General features: G+C 40.7%; 1 protein-coding gene across 1 annotated transcript in view; it reads left to right on the top strand.

Moving 5' to 3' along the window:
* Positions 1 to 14,674, top strand: part of TSNARE1 (t-SNARE domain containing 1) — a gene marked incomplete at both ends in the record, with an annotated part of 39,127 nt that extends 24,453 nt beyond the window's left edge. The window contains one exon of the mRNA XM_010150041.1: positions 14,507 to 14,674. Within this exon, the coding sequence (XP_010148343.1) occupies positions 14,507 to 14,674 (168 nt within the window). The remainder of the gene's footprint in view (positions 1 to 14,506) is intronic.
* Between the last annotated feature and the right edge of the window lie 85 nt (positions 14,675 to 14,759).

Below are 14,759 nucleotides of genomic sequence, written 5' to 3'. Positions count from 1 at the left end.
AAGACAGGATTTATCCATGTAAAGGAAATCCAGGCAGGTTCTCAGGCACCACCACAGATCTGTCTTGCCTCACTGTCCTCATCCAGTACTGGATAAATCTAGTGGGATCTCAAACCATCCATGTTGAAGGAATCTCTGTTAATATTTTCATAACATAAATTTCTACCTCTGAAGACAAGAAGACTTTCTACAGTCAGGGGAGATAAAAAGACACTTCTTGATGCACTCATCTGAACTAAGTAGGCTGAATTGTTCTCTAGGGGGAAAAATATATATATATATATATATTGTCTGTGGGGGGTTTGGTGGGCTTTTTGTATTGTTTTGTTTGCTTGTTTTTTTTCCCCATACTCTCCTTTGGCCACATTTGGCATTGTCAAGTTCAGGACTGCTTCTGAGCCTGACAAGGCTCCCTTTATAGTCTACAACACAATCTCATGTTAAATAGCTGTCAATCTTTTTAATCTGGAGAATAGGGCTCTTATCTTCATTGACTTTATTGACCATATCTCCACTGAATATAATGGGAGTCTTAATAAGGGGGTTGGAGGTCAGTGCTTCCAGTACGAGTATGTAAAGCTTGGTGAGGTGGATTTCTGGCAGTTTGGTTTGGCTGATGAGTTCAAAGAAAGGTATCTACTGTGCAAATATCCCAAATTAAGAGGTATCCCACCTACGTGTTTATACCTCCAGTCCTGAACCATCTGCTTAATTTGTCCTTCTTCTTCACAGTGCATCGAATGGGACATTTGATACTTGATAGGACAGACGGGCATCTAACTTTAGGTATCTGTTAACAGTATGTAGCTCCTTGGCTCTATTAGCAATGTATAGAATCACAGAATCACAGAGTGGTTTTAGGTTAGAAGGGACCTTAAGGATCATCTAGTTCCAACCCCCCTGCCATGGGCAGGGACACCTTCCACTAGACCAGGTTACTCAAAGCCTTGTCCAGCCTGCCTGGAAGACACCCACGAATGGGGCATCCACTATTTTTCTGGACGGGGTATATAGCTTCTTAGAATGTCAGTGGAGAAAAGGCAAAAACAATGAAGCAGGGGCACAACTTTGTTAGGTTGAATTACCTGCTGGGAAAACCCTCTTCGCTATTTTGCATAGACAAGGAACAGAAAAACACAAATTCCTTGCGAACACCCTTCCTGTCATTCACTGTAATCCCTTTGTCCCCCAAACATTCATGGCTCCTTGGACAGAGAGAGGGGACAGTGCCAATAGTTGCATGCCTGCCCCCATGAGCACATCCATATGTGTTAGTGAGGAGCTCCTTGTGCAGTGAAAAGTCGTTGGTTATGTGATAAAAACCATATCTCTACACACACAAATGAGCACCGAGGAACAATATTTTACACACTAGAAAACGCTGTGCAGCACTGTGTGCACGCGTGTGCTGTATGACCTGGAGCAGCTCATTGCTGAGGCTGTATGTCCTGATTTTCAATAAGAGTAAGTAAAAAGAGGAGAGCATGTTAAGTAATAAGTAGTTATTTCATAAGGCATTATGACACTTGAGGTGTAATCTAGGCTTCAAAGAAGGAGCAGGGAGCTGTTGTCTTTCTGCTGAGAGGATCCTATTCCAGTGTGTGTTTCGAGCCAGTGGTCTATTTTGGGGAGTGAAATATGATTTTAATTCAGGGAGTGTGTCCTAACCTTGCAGTATCTGCTCATTTCTCCTTTATTACTGTAGGAATAGAAAGTATCCAGATTTGAGACCTTTGAGACGAGGTCCAATAGTTAGGAAAATTACCAAGAGGCAACCAATCAACCAAGCAAAGCCCCATACAGCAGTTTTCAGGGTAGATTTTAACATGTGACAAAATTTCTCCTGTTTTTGGGCGAAAGTTTCTAACAGAAATGTATTTTTATGTCACAAGCAATGAAGTCTTGGAGTTAATGTCTTGGGAAGGGTATTGGTATTACAGAGAGAATAAAAAAGAATACAAACAGGGAAAGTAAAATAACGAGGTATAGTCTATAAACATCAGATGATAAAATGAGGGAGCTAAATTAAGTAGTCTAGAAGAAAGTATCAATAGAGAGATGATTACAGTCTATAAATACTTTCAAGGTGAAAATATAAATGAAGAGGAGGTGAATTATTTGCCGAGTTAAATGATAGAAGTCAGAATGGCCTGATGTTAGGAAAGAAACATGTAGGTGAAGTGCTAAAGCTAATAAAGAACAGTTGTGTGGATGGTTAATGCCCCATTAGTTTGAAAAGTCAATAGTACAGTTAAAACATAAGTAAAATAAATAATAATAATGGTCCTATAAAAATGTGTGGTAGAAATTATCTGAATATTTATCTGTGGCCTCTCCTGCCTCTGACACAGTTAAGAGATTGTCCTGATGTTCACTGGAAAAACGCACTGATTTTAGATAATTTTGTTACGTCTCACATTCCGGAGGTGCTGAGCTGAAAACCTTTCAGCATTTTTTATCTTAATCATTTCCCTGAGTGTTTTATTTTGCAAATATTTTAGGTAGCTTTTCAATCCTCATGAAAGCCTTCATCAAGCCTGTATGCTAATCATGCAGGATGGGACCGAACGCTTGAGCTAAAGAAAGGTTAGCATCTCTGTAAACTTATATCACAGAGACAGCATGGAGCACATGAGGGTAATAAAGCTGGTCTGCATCGCTTTCCTTTGCTGACACTTCCTACTTCTTGTCACTCTTTGGAAGGTAAAATTCACTTCATCTTGTCCTGTAAAGAACTCATATGGGATAAATTAGCAAACTGCCAAATTCTTCCTATTTAATTCTCCCCGGACAAACTAATTCAGAAACAAGATCTTCTTCCCTTTAGCAATGTTTACGCTTCCCATTTTCATTATTTCATTGGCAAGCATTTTGGTCACAAACATGCATCTGTGACTAAATTTCCCTAATATCTTTAATTTCTCTTCCTGACGATATTCTCTAGACCTGTAATAAGTAGATACTGTTCTTGAGGAAAAATATTTTCTTTCTGCTGTTGTTATGTTTTTCTTTAGACCAGTAAATATCCTGACTTCATTTGACTTTTAATTCAAGTTGTCACTCTTCATTTTTCTTGAGATGACTGGTTGTTAAATATTTCCATTTGGTCCTCAGATCTGTGTTACTCCTTGATGTTGCAGCACACAGAAAATCAGGGTAAGCATCCCTTCATTTGAACTTTTTTTAAGGTTATTTACAGGTTGGGAGAATAAACTATGTTAGACAGGGACTATGATTGCTCAGGAGAAAGAGCCAGACTCATCCTCTCCTGAATGGATGTGTCTAGGACAGGTAGGAGGAATGGGAAAAAGTCCTCTTTGATGTTTCTGGACTCTAGAGGAAGCACTCTTAGAGGGATAGCAACCATTTCACCAATTTAATTGAAAGTGTTATCTTTATTTCACTGAATGTATTGTTTTAGGAACAAATGCTACAGACCTTTTGATTGCAAAAGTCCCTGTGTAAATAGCCCCGGCTGTGCAGTGCTGTGCCATAATTATACACTTAAGAATGTAACTGCTAGAGTCGAATGCTGAATTCCAAGTATCCTCCTTTCCTCCAGCACTGCCAAAGGGATGATTGTGTCCCATGAGCTGAAACATATAGTGTTTGGAGGGAAAAAAAAAAAAAAAAAAAAAGAAAGTTCGGTAGGAAACACAGGGAGAATTTTGTTAGGTTATATACTTTCATCACACACCTTGTTAACTTGAGCAGATATGTCACTTAAAAGAGACCAAGGAACTTGCTCCCTAAGCAATTCTTGATTGATGATCCCTAAGCCCTATTTTGTTTCCCAAGTTTAAGGAAAAGCCCATAAAGACTGTGCTTTTCTGGCCTCTGTTATTTTCTTGACCCAAGAGGAACAGCAGAACATCTATAATAAGCACAGACAGATGTGCTCTTCCAGATCCAGCTGAGCTGGCTGAAAACGTAACCCACTCAAGCTGTGTTGGGGTTGTCTTCATGACTTTCCTAACAAGATGGGGCTTGTGATTGTTCCCAAGTCCATCTCTAGTAAAACCAGTGAGGAAATATTCATCCACCTGTTTTTAAAGTTTCTTGCATGTATAGCTGATGTGAGGTAAAGGACTTTCACAAAAAACTCCATGCAAGGATGACTTCCCTGGATTTATCCTGTGTTAAATAATCTAAAAAGATGTCCTAGAAAAAAGGCAGGCAAATCTTCCACACTACCTGTGTTGGGAAGTAGCCCAACATAATTATCTACTCTTCGTTAAGGATTGCCTCCTCCATCATCTTCATGGTGTCTTGGTTTTCCTAAATCTTGTTTTATTTGAGATGCTCACGACAACTTCAGTTCTGGCCAGTTCTGGTCAAAAAGCTCAGTCTAATTAGATCCCCCTAGATATGGAAAGTTTTCATCGTAGGTATAACAAAGAGAAGGCAGGGCGAGCGCTTTGCGTGCTGTCTGGCCGTTGTGAATGGGTTCACCAGAGGTTGACCCCAGATCGTGTCACTGATCCATGACAGCCTGTTGTATAGCAGTGCTGATAGATAGTCCCAAATTAGATTTTCTACATTTTCATTTCAATTCAGTTGGCGTCTGTCGTTTCACTGCAAGTGTCTGTCATTCTGTATCTTATAAACATTTGTATTACTTTTGTTTTGTATTTTAATTAAAAACAAAAATGTCCTGAAGATAAAAACCATTGAAGTTTTGTATACTGTATTAGTTTAATACCTAATAAGCAGCTCCCTGCAATCAGACCTGGAACAATATGCTTTATTGTAGCAACTTTACAGGTAATTTAAAAAAAAAAAAAAAGGGTTACATGGCCTTGAGGAAACAATAACTTTTGTTCCCTCTTCTCCCATCACTGCTGTGCACATACGAAGGGTCTGTCAAAGTCACTTTCTTGTTAAACTTTGCTGGTTTTGATCTGTTTGGTTTCTCTGCTGATGCCATGACATGAAGTGTGTGCTGCTGACTTCACCCTTGCTTGGAGTGGCTGTTTCAGATAGGACAAATTCTGCCCTAGACTCCACTCACTTGATTTTTTCTCTGTTGAGAGGTTGCTTTCTCAGGTGGAGATACCACATGGGAGTCACCAGTTAATTACTCAGATTGACTCTGCCTGGCTATGGCTCTTTTTCTTGATCATTTTGAGTAAATCACTTTGACTTTATCTTCAGGTTACCAGTCTGTGATAACCCTCCTGATTTTTTCTGAGTTAGTGCTGAAAAAAGTTCACTGTAAACTGGAACAAAGGGCTCAGCATCCTTTGTGGTAGAAGACAGAGTATTTATGTTCTTGATTCTTTCACCTTGATGGTGAAATCTGATGGATAATAGAAGTCTGCTGAGGAAAGACTGTAAATGAAGACAGGATATGTTTGCCTGTGCGAGCACTGTCGTTGTCCCAGTGCAGATCTAGTAATTTTTGTGCTGCAGCATCTCGCTGTTTTCTCAGTACAATGTTAGGCATCATTTGAGCTGGGCTTTTCTGTGAATGGCGCCAGAAGCTGTGCTGGGGTAAATGGGTGTTGCCCCATCCTGCTGTGGCAAGCTCAGGCCCCACTTTTCTCCTCCCACAAAGAGGGATCCCATTCTCACAGAGAGGCAGAAGCCTTGTCTTGTGTCCCCATCCTCATCAACTGACCATCTACCCTCACAAAGCTCAGTGATGCTGTTACAGATTGGTGGTGAGAAGCTAACTCTGATTTTTGTCCCAATTTGGGATCAGGCTTTTGGGCATTAGCTGCAGTATTCTGCACGCAGACAATTTGTGTTATGGTTTAACCTCAGCCAGCAACCAGGCACCACACAGACACTCTCTTACCTTCCCCCTCCCTCTCTGGGATGGGGAGGAGAATTGGAGGAAAAGACAAGGAAACTCATTGGTTGACATAAGAACAATTTAATAATTGAAAATGAATTAAATAAAATAGTAATACGAATAATACTAAGAATGATAATAATACTAATATTACTACTACTAATATGTAATGAAAATAATGGAAAATAAAGCAAATTATACAATTGCTCACCACCCGCCAACTGACACCCAGCAGTCCCTGAGTAACGAGAGCCAGAGCCAGAGATCCCAAGAGTCAGACTGAGACTGAGAGAGAGAGTGTGAGCCCCAGCCCACTCTGTACTTGCTGTACATGACATTTTATGGAACGAAATGTCCCTTTGGTCCGTTTTGGGAAGCTGTCCTGACTCTGTCCCCTCCCATCTTCTTGTAGACAACAAGCTGGAACACAGGTGCAGCATGAGAAACTGAAAAAGTCCTTGGCTTAATGTAAGCATTGCTTGGCAACAGCTAAGAACATGAGTATGTTATCAACATTCTTCTCAGCACAAATCCAAAACATTGCCTTATACTAGTCACTGTGAGGAAAATTAACTGTATCCTAACCAAAACTAGCACATGCTGTGAAATGTTTTGTGGACCAGTTACTAAAAGGGATCGTTCCTCAACACCAGGCTGTGAACATTTGCTTGGACAAGAAGCAGTTCACTGAAACCCTGCCAACTTCCAGTAGAGAAAGGAGATTAAAAGATTGCTGCCAAAAAGGTTTTGTGAGAGTCAACCATGTTTCTGAATAAAATCGCTGAACACTCAAAAAAACCCTAAAGAGGTGAGCATTAACAGGAGTGACTCTCCTCCAAAATACATCGTGTAAAAATATACCCTGGTTTTGCCACTAATATGCAAATTCAAAAGCTCCATTCTGCATAGCAGCTACTAGGATTCAGTAAATCTGCTCGTTTTCATCCCTTCCATGTAGTACAAGGGCAGTCAACTTGTTGAAGAAGAAAGACATACTTTTTATTTCCAGCATCTTCCTTCTTTTCCAGTGCTCCACACTACACAGTGGCACTGTGCCTGTGCTAGGGGTTGTCTCTGCTGCAAGAAATCAAGCTGAGTTTGGCTCTCGCCTCCATGTGAACCCAGGAAAAAGACATGTCACTTTTTTTTTTCCCCCACTAGACAGGTGTTAACGAGTGATCCAGTGACTCATTCTCCTTCTTGTTTGCCTTTCCAGCAGGAACCTGTTCACCAGCTGTGCGGCACATACGTCAGGACGCAGAGACAACACAGTCCTTTCTAGACAGTCTTGATGTGACTGTGAGCTCTTGCAAGCGTGGTCCATTTACACAAAGGCTGGGTGCTACAGATGTTCATTTAGCGAGGGAGCTGAAAGCAGGGGAGCTTTCTGCCTAGCATCAGGATCCAGGGACCATGTACAGTGCAGCTCTCAGCCAACAGTGCCAGCCAAAACACGGTGCCAGCAGCAGAGTTGTGCAGAGACGGAGAATTATGAGAATATAATTCCGACAGCTAGGAAAGGGCAGGAACAGCTTTAGAAATGTGATGTGATGTAAAAATACCAATGAATGCTGTCCTTCATGACAATCTTAAAAGAACATTTGTCCACTGGCTTTGCATGTATAGAGATGCCACCTGAAGCTATTGATAGCACATCCTTCTCCTTTGAGAAGGATGGGTGCAGACATGTGTAACCAGACTTAAGTCATTCAGTGAAATGGGTTTGAAAGGAAAAGGATGTTAGATCACAGTCAGGGGAAATTTATACCCCTCTACACTGTTGCTGTTTCATTTCACTCACATCGTCACAGCACCATCTATTTGCATGGTACCTAAAGTTGCCAAATCAAGAGAAAAAAAAAGAGGAGGACAGGAAAGAAGAGGACAAACTGCCCCTTCCTTCCCTTATGGGGCATTTCCAAGAATTATTCAGAGTGAAAATACATGGCAAAATGTATCCCTCATGATCAGCCATAGTTCGCCGTAGAAGCTGATGTTCTCCATGAGCAAAATATCAGTGTTAGCCCCACCGTCGAAGCCTGGTAGGAAGGGCGTTCCTCCTAAATTTGGTCTTCACCTTGGGGTGAAAATACACTGTGCTTCTTAAAAGCACTTTGGTTATCAGAGAGCTAAACCTCAGGCCCCTGGCTTATGTTCTTTTTCTTCATCTACCACAGACATGTCATTTAATTCTCTCACCCTGAGTACAGTAAGATCGACTCTGAACTAGAGCAGCCCTAGGTGATGAGGTCAGGATTGCTCTGAATGAATTTGGTGAAGTAATAAAGTCTTGAAGGAAAAATAAAGTAGAAGAAAACAGTAGGAGGTATGAACTAGGTACTCTTACTAAGTCTCTTCTAGTTCCAGGAAACTAAATGGGTTTTCTTAGTCTTCATTACTGCAGAGACTTGAACGATTAAATTTATAAATGCTGAAAAGGCAACTAGGCAAATACTTGTTGCTATTACATTTTCCCTAAAACTAGTAATTTCTTGCAGATTCTGTAGCAGGAAGCTGGTAGAAATGGTGATTTTCATAATTTCAGGTTCACATAATTCAAAAGTAAACAACTTGATCAAGAGTGAAGATAGAAACACATGAGAGATTCTAGTTAATTTAAATAAAAATGCACTTCAACTCTTCCCTTTATGCTAATTTTCCCATGCTGTTTTTTCTCATGCTACATTGGTGTAATCAAATTTACATAACTTGAAGAAAATGCTGAATGCATTTCTGTATTTGCCCATGTTAGTGATGTATGCAGGAAGGATTGAAAATATCCCACTTAAAAGTTGTTATGGTCGTTTTAAATGTGCTCAACATCTGAGTGAAAGGGAAGAACAAGAAGTGGTTAATTGGTGATTGAGTTTCTTCCTCCCTTGTTGTGGGAAGCTCCTCTCCTATGATAACAGAGCTCAGCTTACCAATCACTGCTGCAATCTTCTGTGTGAAAGATAATGCAAAGTTGTAATATCACTATTTCACGGCTGTAAAAGATTTAGAAGTCCCAGGCTGCTTGTTCTGTGCCTGCCTGAGGCCTTTCTACCTGTAATTGCTTTGGGCTTTTGCTTGGCAAGATACAGCTCTAAATCTCATTGAGTCTGCAAAGTTAGTTGTTTGGGAAGGGTGGTTTGAGAAAGATCATCTAATCCGATTTATCAGTTGTCTTAACCTAGATGTACATCGTAGATGGGCAGGCCAAACGGACTGTTCCATGCCATTCTTGTCCCAGACAGCTTGCAGTGCCGGTGTGTTATTAAAAACGTGTCAGGCGCAGGCAGGCAGGCAGCATTCTGCACAGTTGCCCTCCATGTAAAGTATTTTATTGATCTTTAATGCAGGCACTCTGGCCTCATTATTCTACATGCAATAAAATGTGAATCTCTAAGCCTGGATGCTAGTGAGAATAGGATATCCTCATAAAGTGTAGCCTGGCTGTTTATATGTCTATACATACTATAAAGCAGGAGATAAACATCTCTGCATTTGCATTTTGTGTGAAAGCCAGAGCCAAAATGTTACCCAAGGAGATGTGATCGTTTGTAGGAGATGTGGGAGGTGTGTTGATTACTGCTTGAGCTGGCCATAGCCCAGCTAGAGGTGCAGGAAGCTTCTCGAGATTGGAGAAGACAGAGCACCCTTCCTTGGTTTTCTACCCGAGACGCGTAAGACTCTGCTTTCACGGTTGCAGAAGATTTCCTTGGAGCAACCTGCAGCATGCAGTACAGAATTAGCCTATGTGAGACTTCTTTCACCTGTGCTCATATAAACGTGGAGGTAAGCAGTGAATCTGTGGGCTGCGCTGTGCATATCACAGGCAGGTTATTTTCTGGTTTGGGTTGGGTTTGAGCTAAGAGAAGTGGTGCTGTGAAATAGAGCCACTTGCCAGACTGACTCCAAGACTTTGCAGGATGATCTAGGAGACAACTTTCAGTCTCAAGTGTCTTGCAACCAGGTGATGATGAGGACAGCTCTAACTGCTTGAAATGTGCATATGAGTGGAGAAATAGTAAAAAAGAAAAAACTTTTGTTCCTTCTCATTCTCTAGAATTAGCTTTTCAGTCCAGTTAGGAGACCCAACTTCCCCACTTTGATGGCACCAACAGCTCTGTCACATCTATCCTAGCATACTCACTTGCTATCCTCTTCCTATATTTTTGCACAGTCAGCAATTAAACCCTTCTCACCAGGACACAGGTCCTGGTTGAAGTCAGAGTGGCTGGAGATGGTGTAGAAACGGGTTCACACTGTCTAATTTCAGGCACTGAACTCAATGAAGTCTCCTCTTCAACCTCCTTCATGCCAAAGTTGAAGGTAGAAATGTGTGAGTCTCCTCTCAGCCCTTAATCCTCCTGACCCTGTAGTGTGTCATTCATCTAGTGGACAGGGTCTTAAATTCACCTCAAATAAATCTTAATTATTTACATCAACTTTCACAGTTCTTTTTGGACAGACTGTGAGAGGACCATCTCATTGCAGTCACCATCTCTCTCAGAATTTTTGTCTATATCTTCACGTTTTGCTGAGGTGTGGAAAAGAAATTTTCCTTTGAAATCACTAAACGTTTCACTGGCAGTAAGAGCCAGCCACATCTCCAGTCAACATTTCATGTCCTTGATTTCTGATAAGGGAACAGTTTTGTAATGAGCAATCAGAAATGGTATTGTTAAAGGTGTAGAGGTGGTACCAGCACACATCTTACTCTTAGAGGAGGTTCCCTAACCGAAGACGAACCATGAAGGCTGGTTGATGTTTTACTGTGTGGGATTCGTGTTAGATTTCTGCTACTGGGTGGAATAAAGACAACATGAGAACTAGAATAGAGGTCATTTCAGACCCTTGCTTGGTGATTTTATGTGACATTTATTGTAAAACTTGTGATATTGCTGTATACAAGGAGAAGAAATTGTGTGTGTTAATGCTCCTCTTCTGTCCCCTCTAATATACAAATGGGGAGTGAGGCAGAAACAGGGGTAGGAGAGGGTCATCTCTGGAGGGGTCTCAGACATCCAGCTTCTGATGCAAAGATTTTATTGCTGGTAAAGTACAGATACTGCCAGAAGTTGTCACCATCCAGATAAAATGTTTTTTCCCCCCTTTTCTCTACTGGCAGCTGCATATAGCATCTCCCCATTGGTAGAATAAATCTGATTAAAAAATGTAGTTGTAAGCAGCAACGATTTTATCCCAGTGGAAAGATCTTATCCAACAGAAAAAATGTTGTGCCTAGGCATAATTTTTCAGATATGATGAATAACAGCATAGTATGACCCTCAGTCATAAGAATTTAGTTTTAAAAGAACTACTGAGCATATCAGATATACTCAACTTATTTTCTCCTATCGTTTTTTTCACAGGCAGAGTTTGGTTTATAGATACATCTTGACAAAAATCTGCCACAGGCAAATTTCAACAAAAGAAAAACTTCAAACGCATCCAATTAACAATTTATGAAAGGAAATCCAACAGAAAATTACATAGAGATTCACAGGGCATAAAATTTGGCACTACATCAAATTTAATGTGGAAATGCCTGTATAGGGAGTTATGGCCCTTTGCAGGGCATTGTCTGTGGAGGATCAGTGAGTGCCCTCCATCATGTTTTCTTGCTATAAATAAAATATTTTGTCAGACGTGGCAATGAGCACAACTCCAAAGGGAACAAAAAGCAGTGATAAACCCAGCTATATGCAGTTTTCAGTCAGAAGTATTAAAAGTCATTAGGTTTCTTCACACTTTCAAACCCAGGATTTGTTCGCTTTATCACAGAAATGAGGGGCACTGTGCCATCAACAAACAAAATCACTTTTAATTTGCTAGCACAGCCAGCTGCCATACCTATCCTGACAGCAGGTCATGCTGACTATATGGAAGTTTACTATAGAGACATTTTTATGTCTGAAATGGAATTTAAACCCCTCTGCATCCCGTTGTTTCCTGATTTACTCACTCATTCAGCAGCCGCGGTTGGGTTTTCTCAGAAGATGTTAAGGACACAAACTCATGTAATTGCCTTCAGCATCTCTAAAATTAACTTAAACCACTGTTTTGTTTAGAGAAAAACATCTGTCTGGACCATTATCTATTTAAACACATGAATAGCCAGCTTTTGTAAGAGATGACTGAGAAGCATCTCTTGCACTGTCTGGATTATTTTGGTCGAGAGGAGCGTGTTATTTACAGATACCAGGACTCTAAACTGGGGATGACAAATAGAGTTGACACAGGCCAAGATTAAGCATATAAAACTGTGTTATTACATGGACTAATATAATTTGAAGAGTTGGTTGCTGTACTGCTGGCTCTCCTGTGAATCCTGTGCACCCACATCAGAACAGAACAGGAAAACGTTTGATAACTTTCAAATTTGCTGTCTTCCACTGAAATGCATATCTGTGTAGGAAAGCAGGGCTTAAAGTGTCCATTCATGTGCATTTAGGGCCACGGTGCCCTTGCTGTTGCCGTAGTACAAGAATTTCATTAGATCACTGTTTTCCTTTGTCTACAGAGGGCAGACTCTCGGGCTCTTCCAGTCTGCTTGGCGTTGGGCACTATAACTGCCCCTGCGTGTGCTAGTTAGACCACTGGTAAAGATGAGAGTACACCTCTGTCACCATAAATAAAGCATTAGAATATCCCTGGGGTTATTTTTTTTTCCTTGAGTCCAATAATATATGCTTTTGGCAGTGAAACACTCTACAAGATAACTTTTGTGTCCAAAGCATGTAGTAATTAGTGAATAAAACACCCCCAGAGTATCTTAATCCTATTAAAATGTGTCTTTTAAAGACTAAATGAATTTTTAACCTAATTTAAAAGGATGTTTTCCTCCCTGTAACACACCCATTCTCTGTAGATAACAGATCCCAGGGAAGCAGAAGGTGAAAAAATGTAAGACATTAACACCAAAGATTTTAATCTACTGTTTATGTTTTTGAAAAGTACTTGACTGTCTACTGCTGATATTTCTGTATGCCTCTACTGCCATCTCCCCACTTTCTTCGTCACAATGTATAATTTTCGTTGTCTGCAACTAGATGATGGCTATAATAATATATGAATTAATTTCATAAGACAAAGTCTAGATTTAGGCAACTATTATTTAACTAAATTTATTAATTTCTAAATGCAGAAATTATATGATTTTTAAAGAAATAAAGAAGAGTTAGAATTAAATAAGCGTTTTCAGATGCCTGATATTCTTCAAACTGTAGACAGCTAGTGTGTCTGAATGTGACTGTAAGAGTTAAATATTACACATTCCATGCCTCCTTCACAATTCATCCAAGGCAAATCTCAAAGAAAACAAACAAGGGTAAAGCATATAAGTGACCTCTTTGTTTTTATCTTATTCCCCTGCCTCCCTCATTCATGCTTGGTTAGGTTTCTTATTCTTGCTGTTGTGATTTGCCATTGTTTCCACTGCCACTTACAGTCTAGTATGCTCAGTTCTTCCAGTTCTACAGTCCTTCTGTGCCCTTCCAGTGAGTTGCCCGATGGCCTTGCCCCCTGTTCACTCTGTGAGAATTCAGGACATTTAGTATCTTTGAAAACCTAACCACAGCAAAACACCAAAGCCCTTCATTTCTCAGACACATCTCGTTGAAAAGCTCTGATGTTTGTGTTTCAGATAAGCCCAGATGTAGAGGAATTAACGTCCTCTGGAATTCTTGTTCTTGTTTTCTTCTCTAGCTTTCAGGGACTTTGGGGACATTGAGGTCAAAAATGTGATGTAGTGATTTCCATTTCAACTTCAGAGCATTGAAAGCACTTAGATTGCTGTTTTACTGTAACTTAAGATGAGGAGTCACAGCTGAGCCCAAGGCCAGTTCAAAGGACTATGTGCATTTTCTGAAGTTAAATACTCATACAGTTGTTGGGTAAGAGTCTTCAGCAGTGCCCATCAGTTTAGGACTTGAGCTCAGCTTCCTGGTTCCCCAAACCAACCTTGTGTCAGTTGGTTCTCCAAGTCCAGTCTAGACTGAACCCAACATCTCTGTAGACACAGGAGCTAAAGGCTGGGGGGAGAAGACCTCCTGCCTGCAGCATAGGTGCAGCTGGGTGATGAACAGACTCTGAATCTGGGTCTGAATACAACCACAGCTCCTAAAAGCAGTATAAATGTTTAGGTACCTAGAAAATGGGATCTGATGTGACAGCAAACTCAAGCCAGCCCCATGGAGTGAACACCATGAAACTGGGAGTGGCTCAAACTGATGACTATGCCGTCACATTCCTTGAAGGCTTTTACCCCTTTTTGGCTCTATTTAGTTTATCTAATAAATAGACAAGATAGCATCCTTTGTTATGTTGAATGTTGCAGGTGGGATGAGAAAGTCTTCAAGGCAAACACATAGGCTTTCTGTCTGTCTGAGAAAGGTATCTAATTCCGTAAGAATTTGCAGGAAAATCGACAAGGTAAACTTATCATAAACAGATGCACATAAACGATTTGTTCTGGTCAGAACTGTTGGAAAACCGAAGCTGGTTGCTGGAACTCAAATGCAGCTCAGGAGATCTGGCTTAAGGTCATAACACTTCCTTCGAGACTTGATATGTTTCCTCTCACATAACTTACTCGTCTTCTTCACCTTTTTATGCAATTTTAAACAATCTTTTATATTACTGTTTTCTTTTCCCGTAAGCAGTCGATGTAAAACTGAACAATATTTATACTTCCTTTGCTTTCTTTCAATTCTCCCATCCCAGCAGAGCCCTAGGACCCCCTTCTCTGACCTACCTGATGATGAGAAGATCTTTAACGGAGGAGATGGCACGTGGCAGAACCAGAGCCAGGATCAAGCCTTGCTCTCGGAAATTACAGAAGAGGATCTGGAGGCCATCCGCCAGCGGGAAGAGGCCATTCAACAGATTGAGGTCAGTAACCTTCTCCCACCATGGTCTTGGGCTGTGTGTTGCTCAACATGATGAAGGAAATGCTGATTTATATGGTTGCCTGTAC

The sequence above is a fragment of the Eurypyga helias genome, unplaced genomic scaffold, assembly GCF_000690775.1.
Source record: "Eurypyga helias isolate BGI_N326 unplaced genomic scaffold, ASM69077v1 scaffold24340, whole genome shotgun sequence".
Classification (NCBI taxonomy): Eukaryota; Metazoa; Chordata; class Aves; order Eurypygiformes; family Eurypygidae; genus Eurypyga; species Eurypyga helias.
This window is presented reverse-complemented; position numbering and strand designations above follow the sequence as displayed.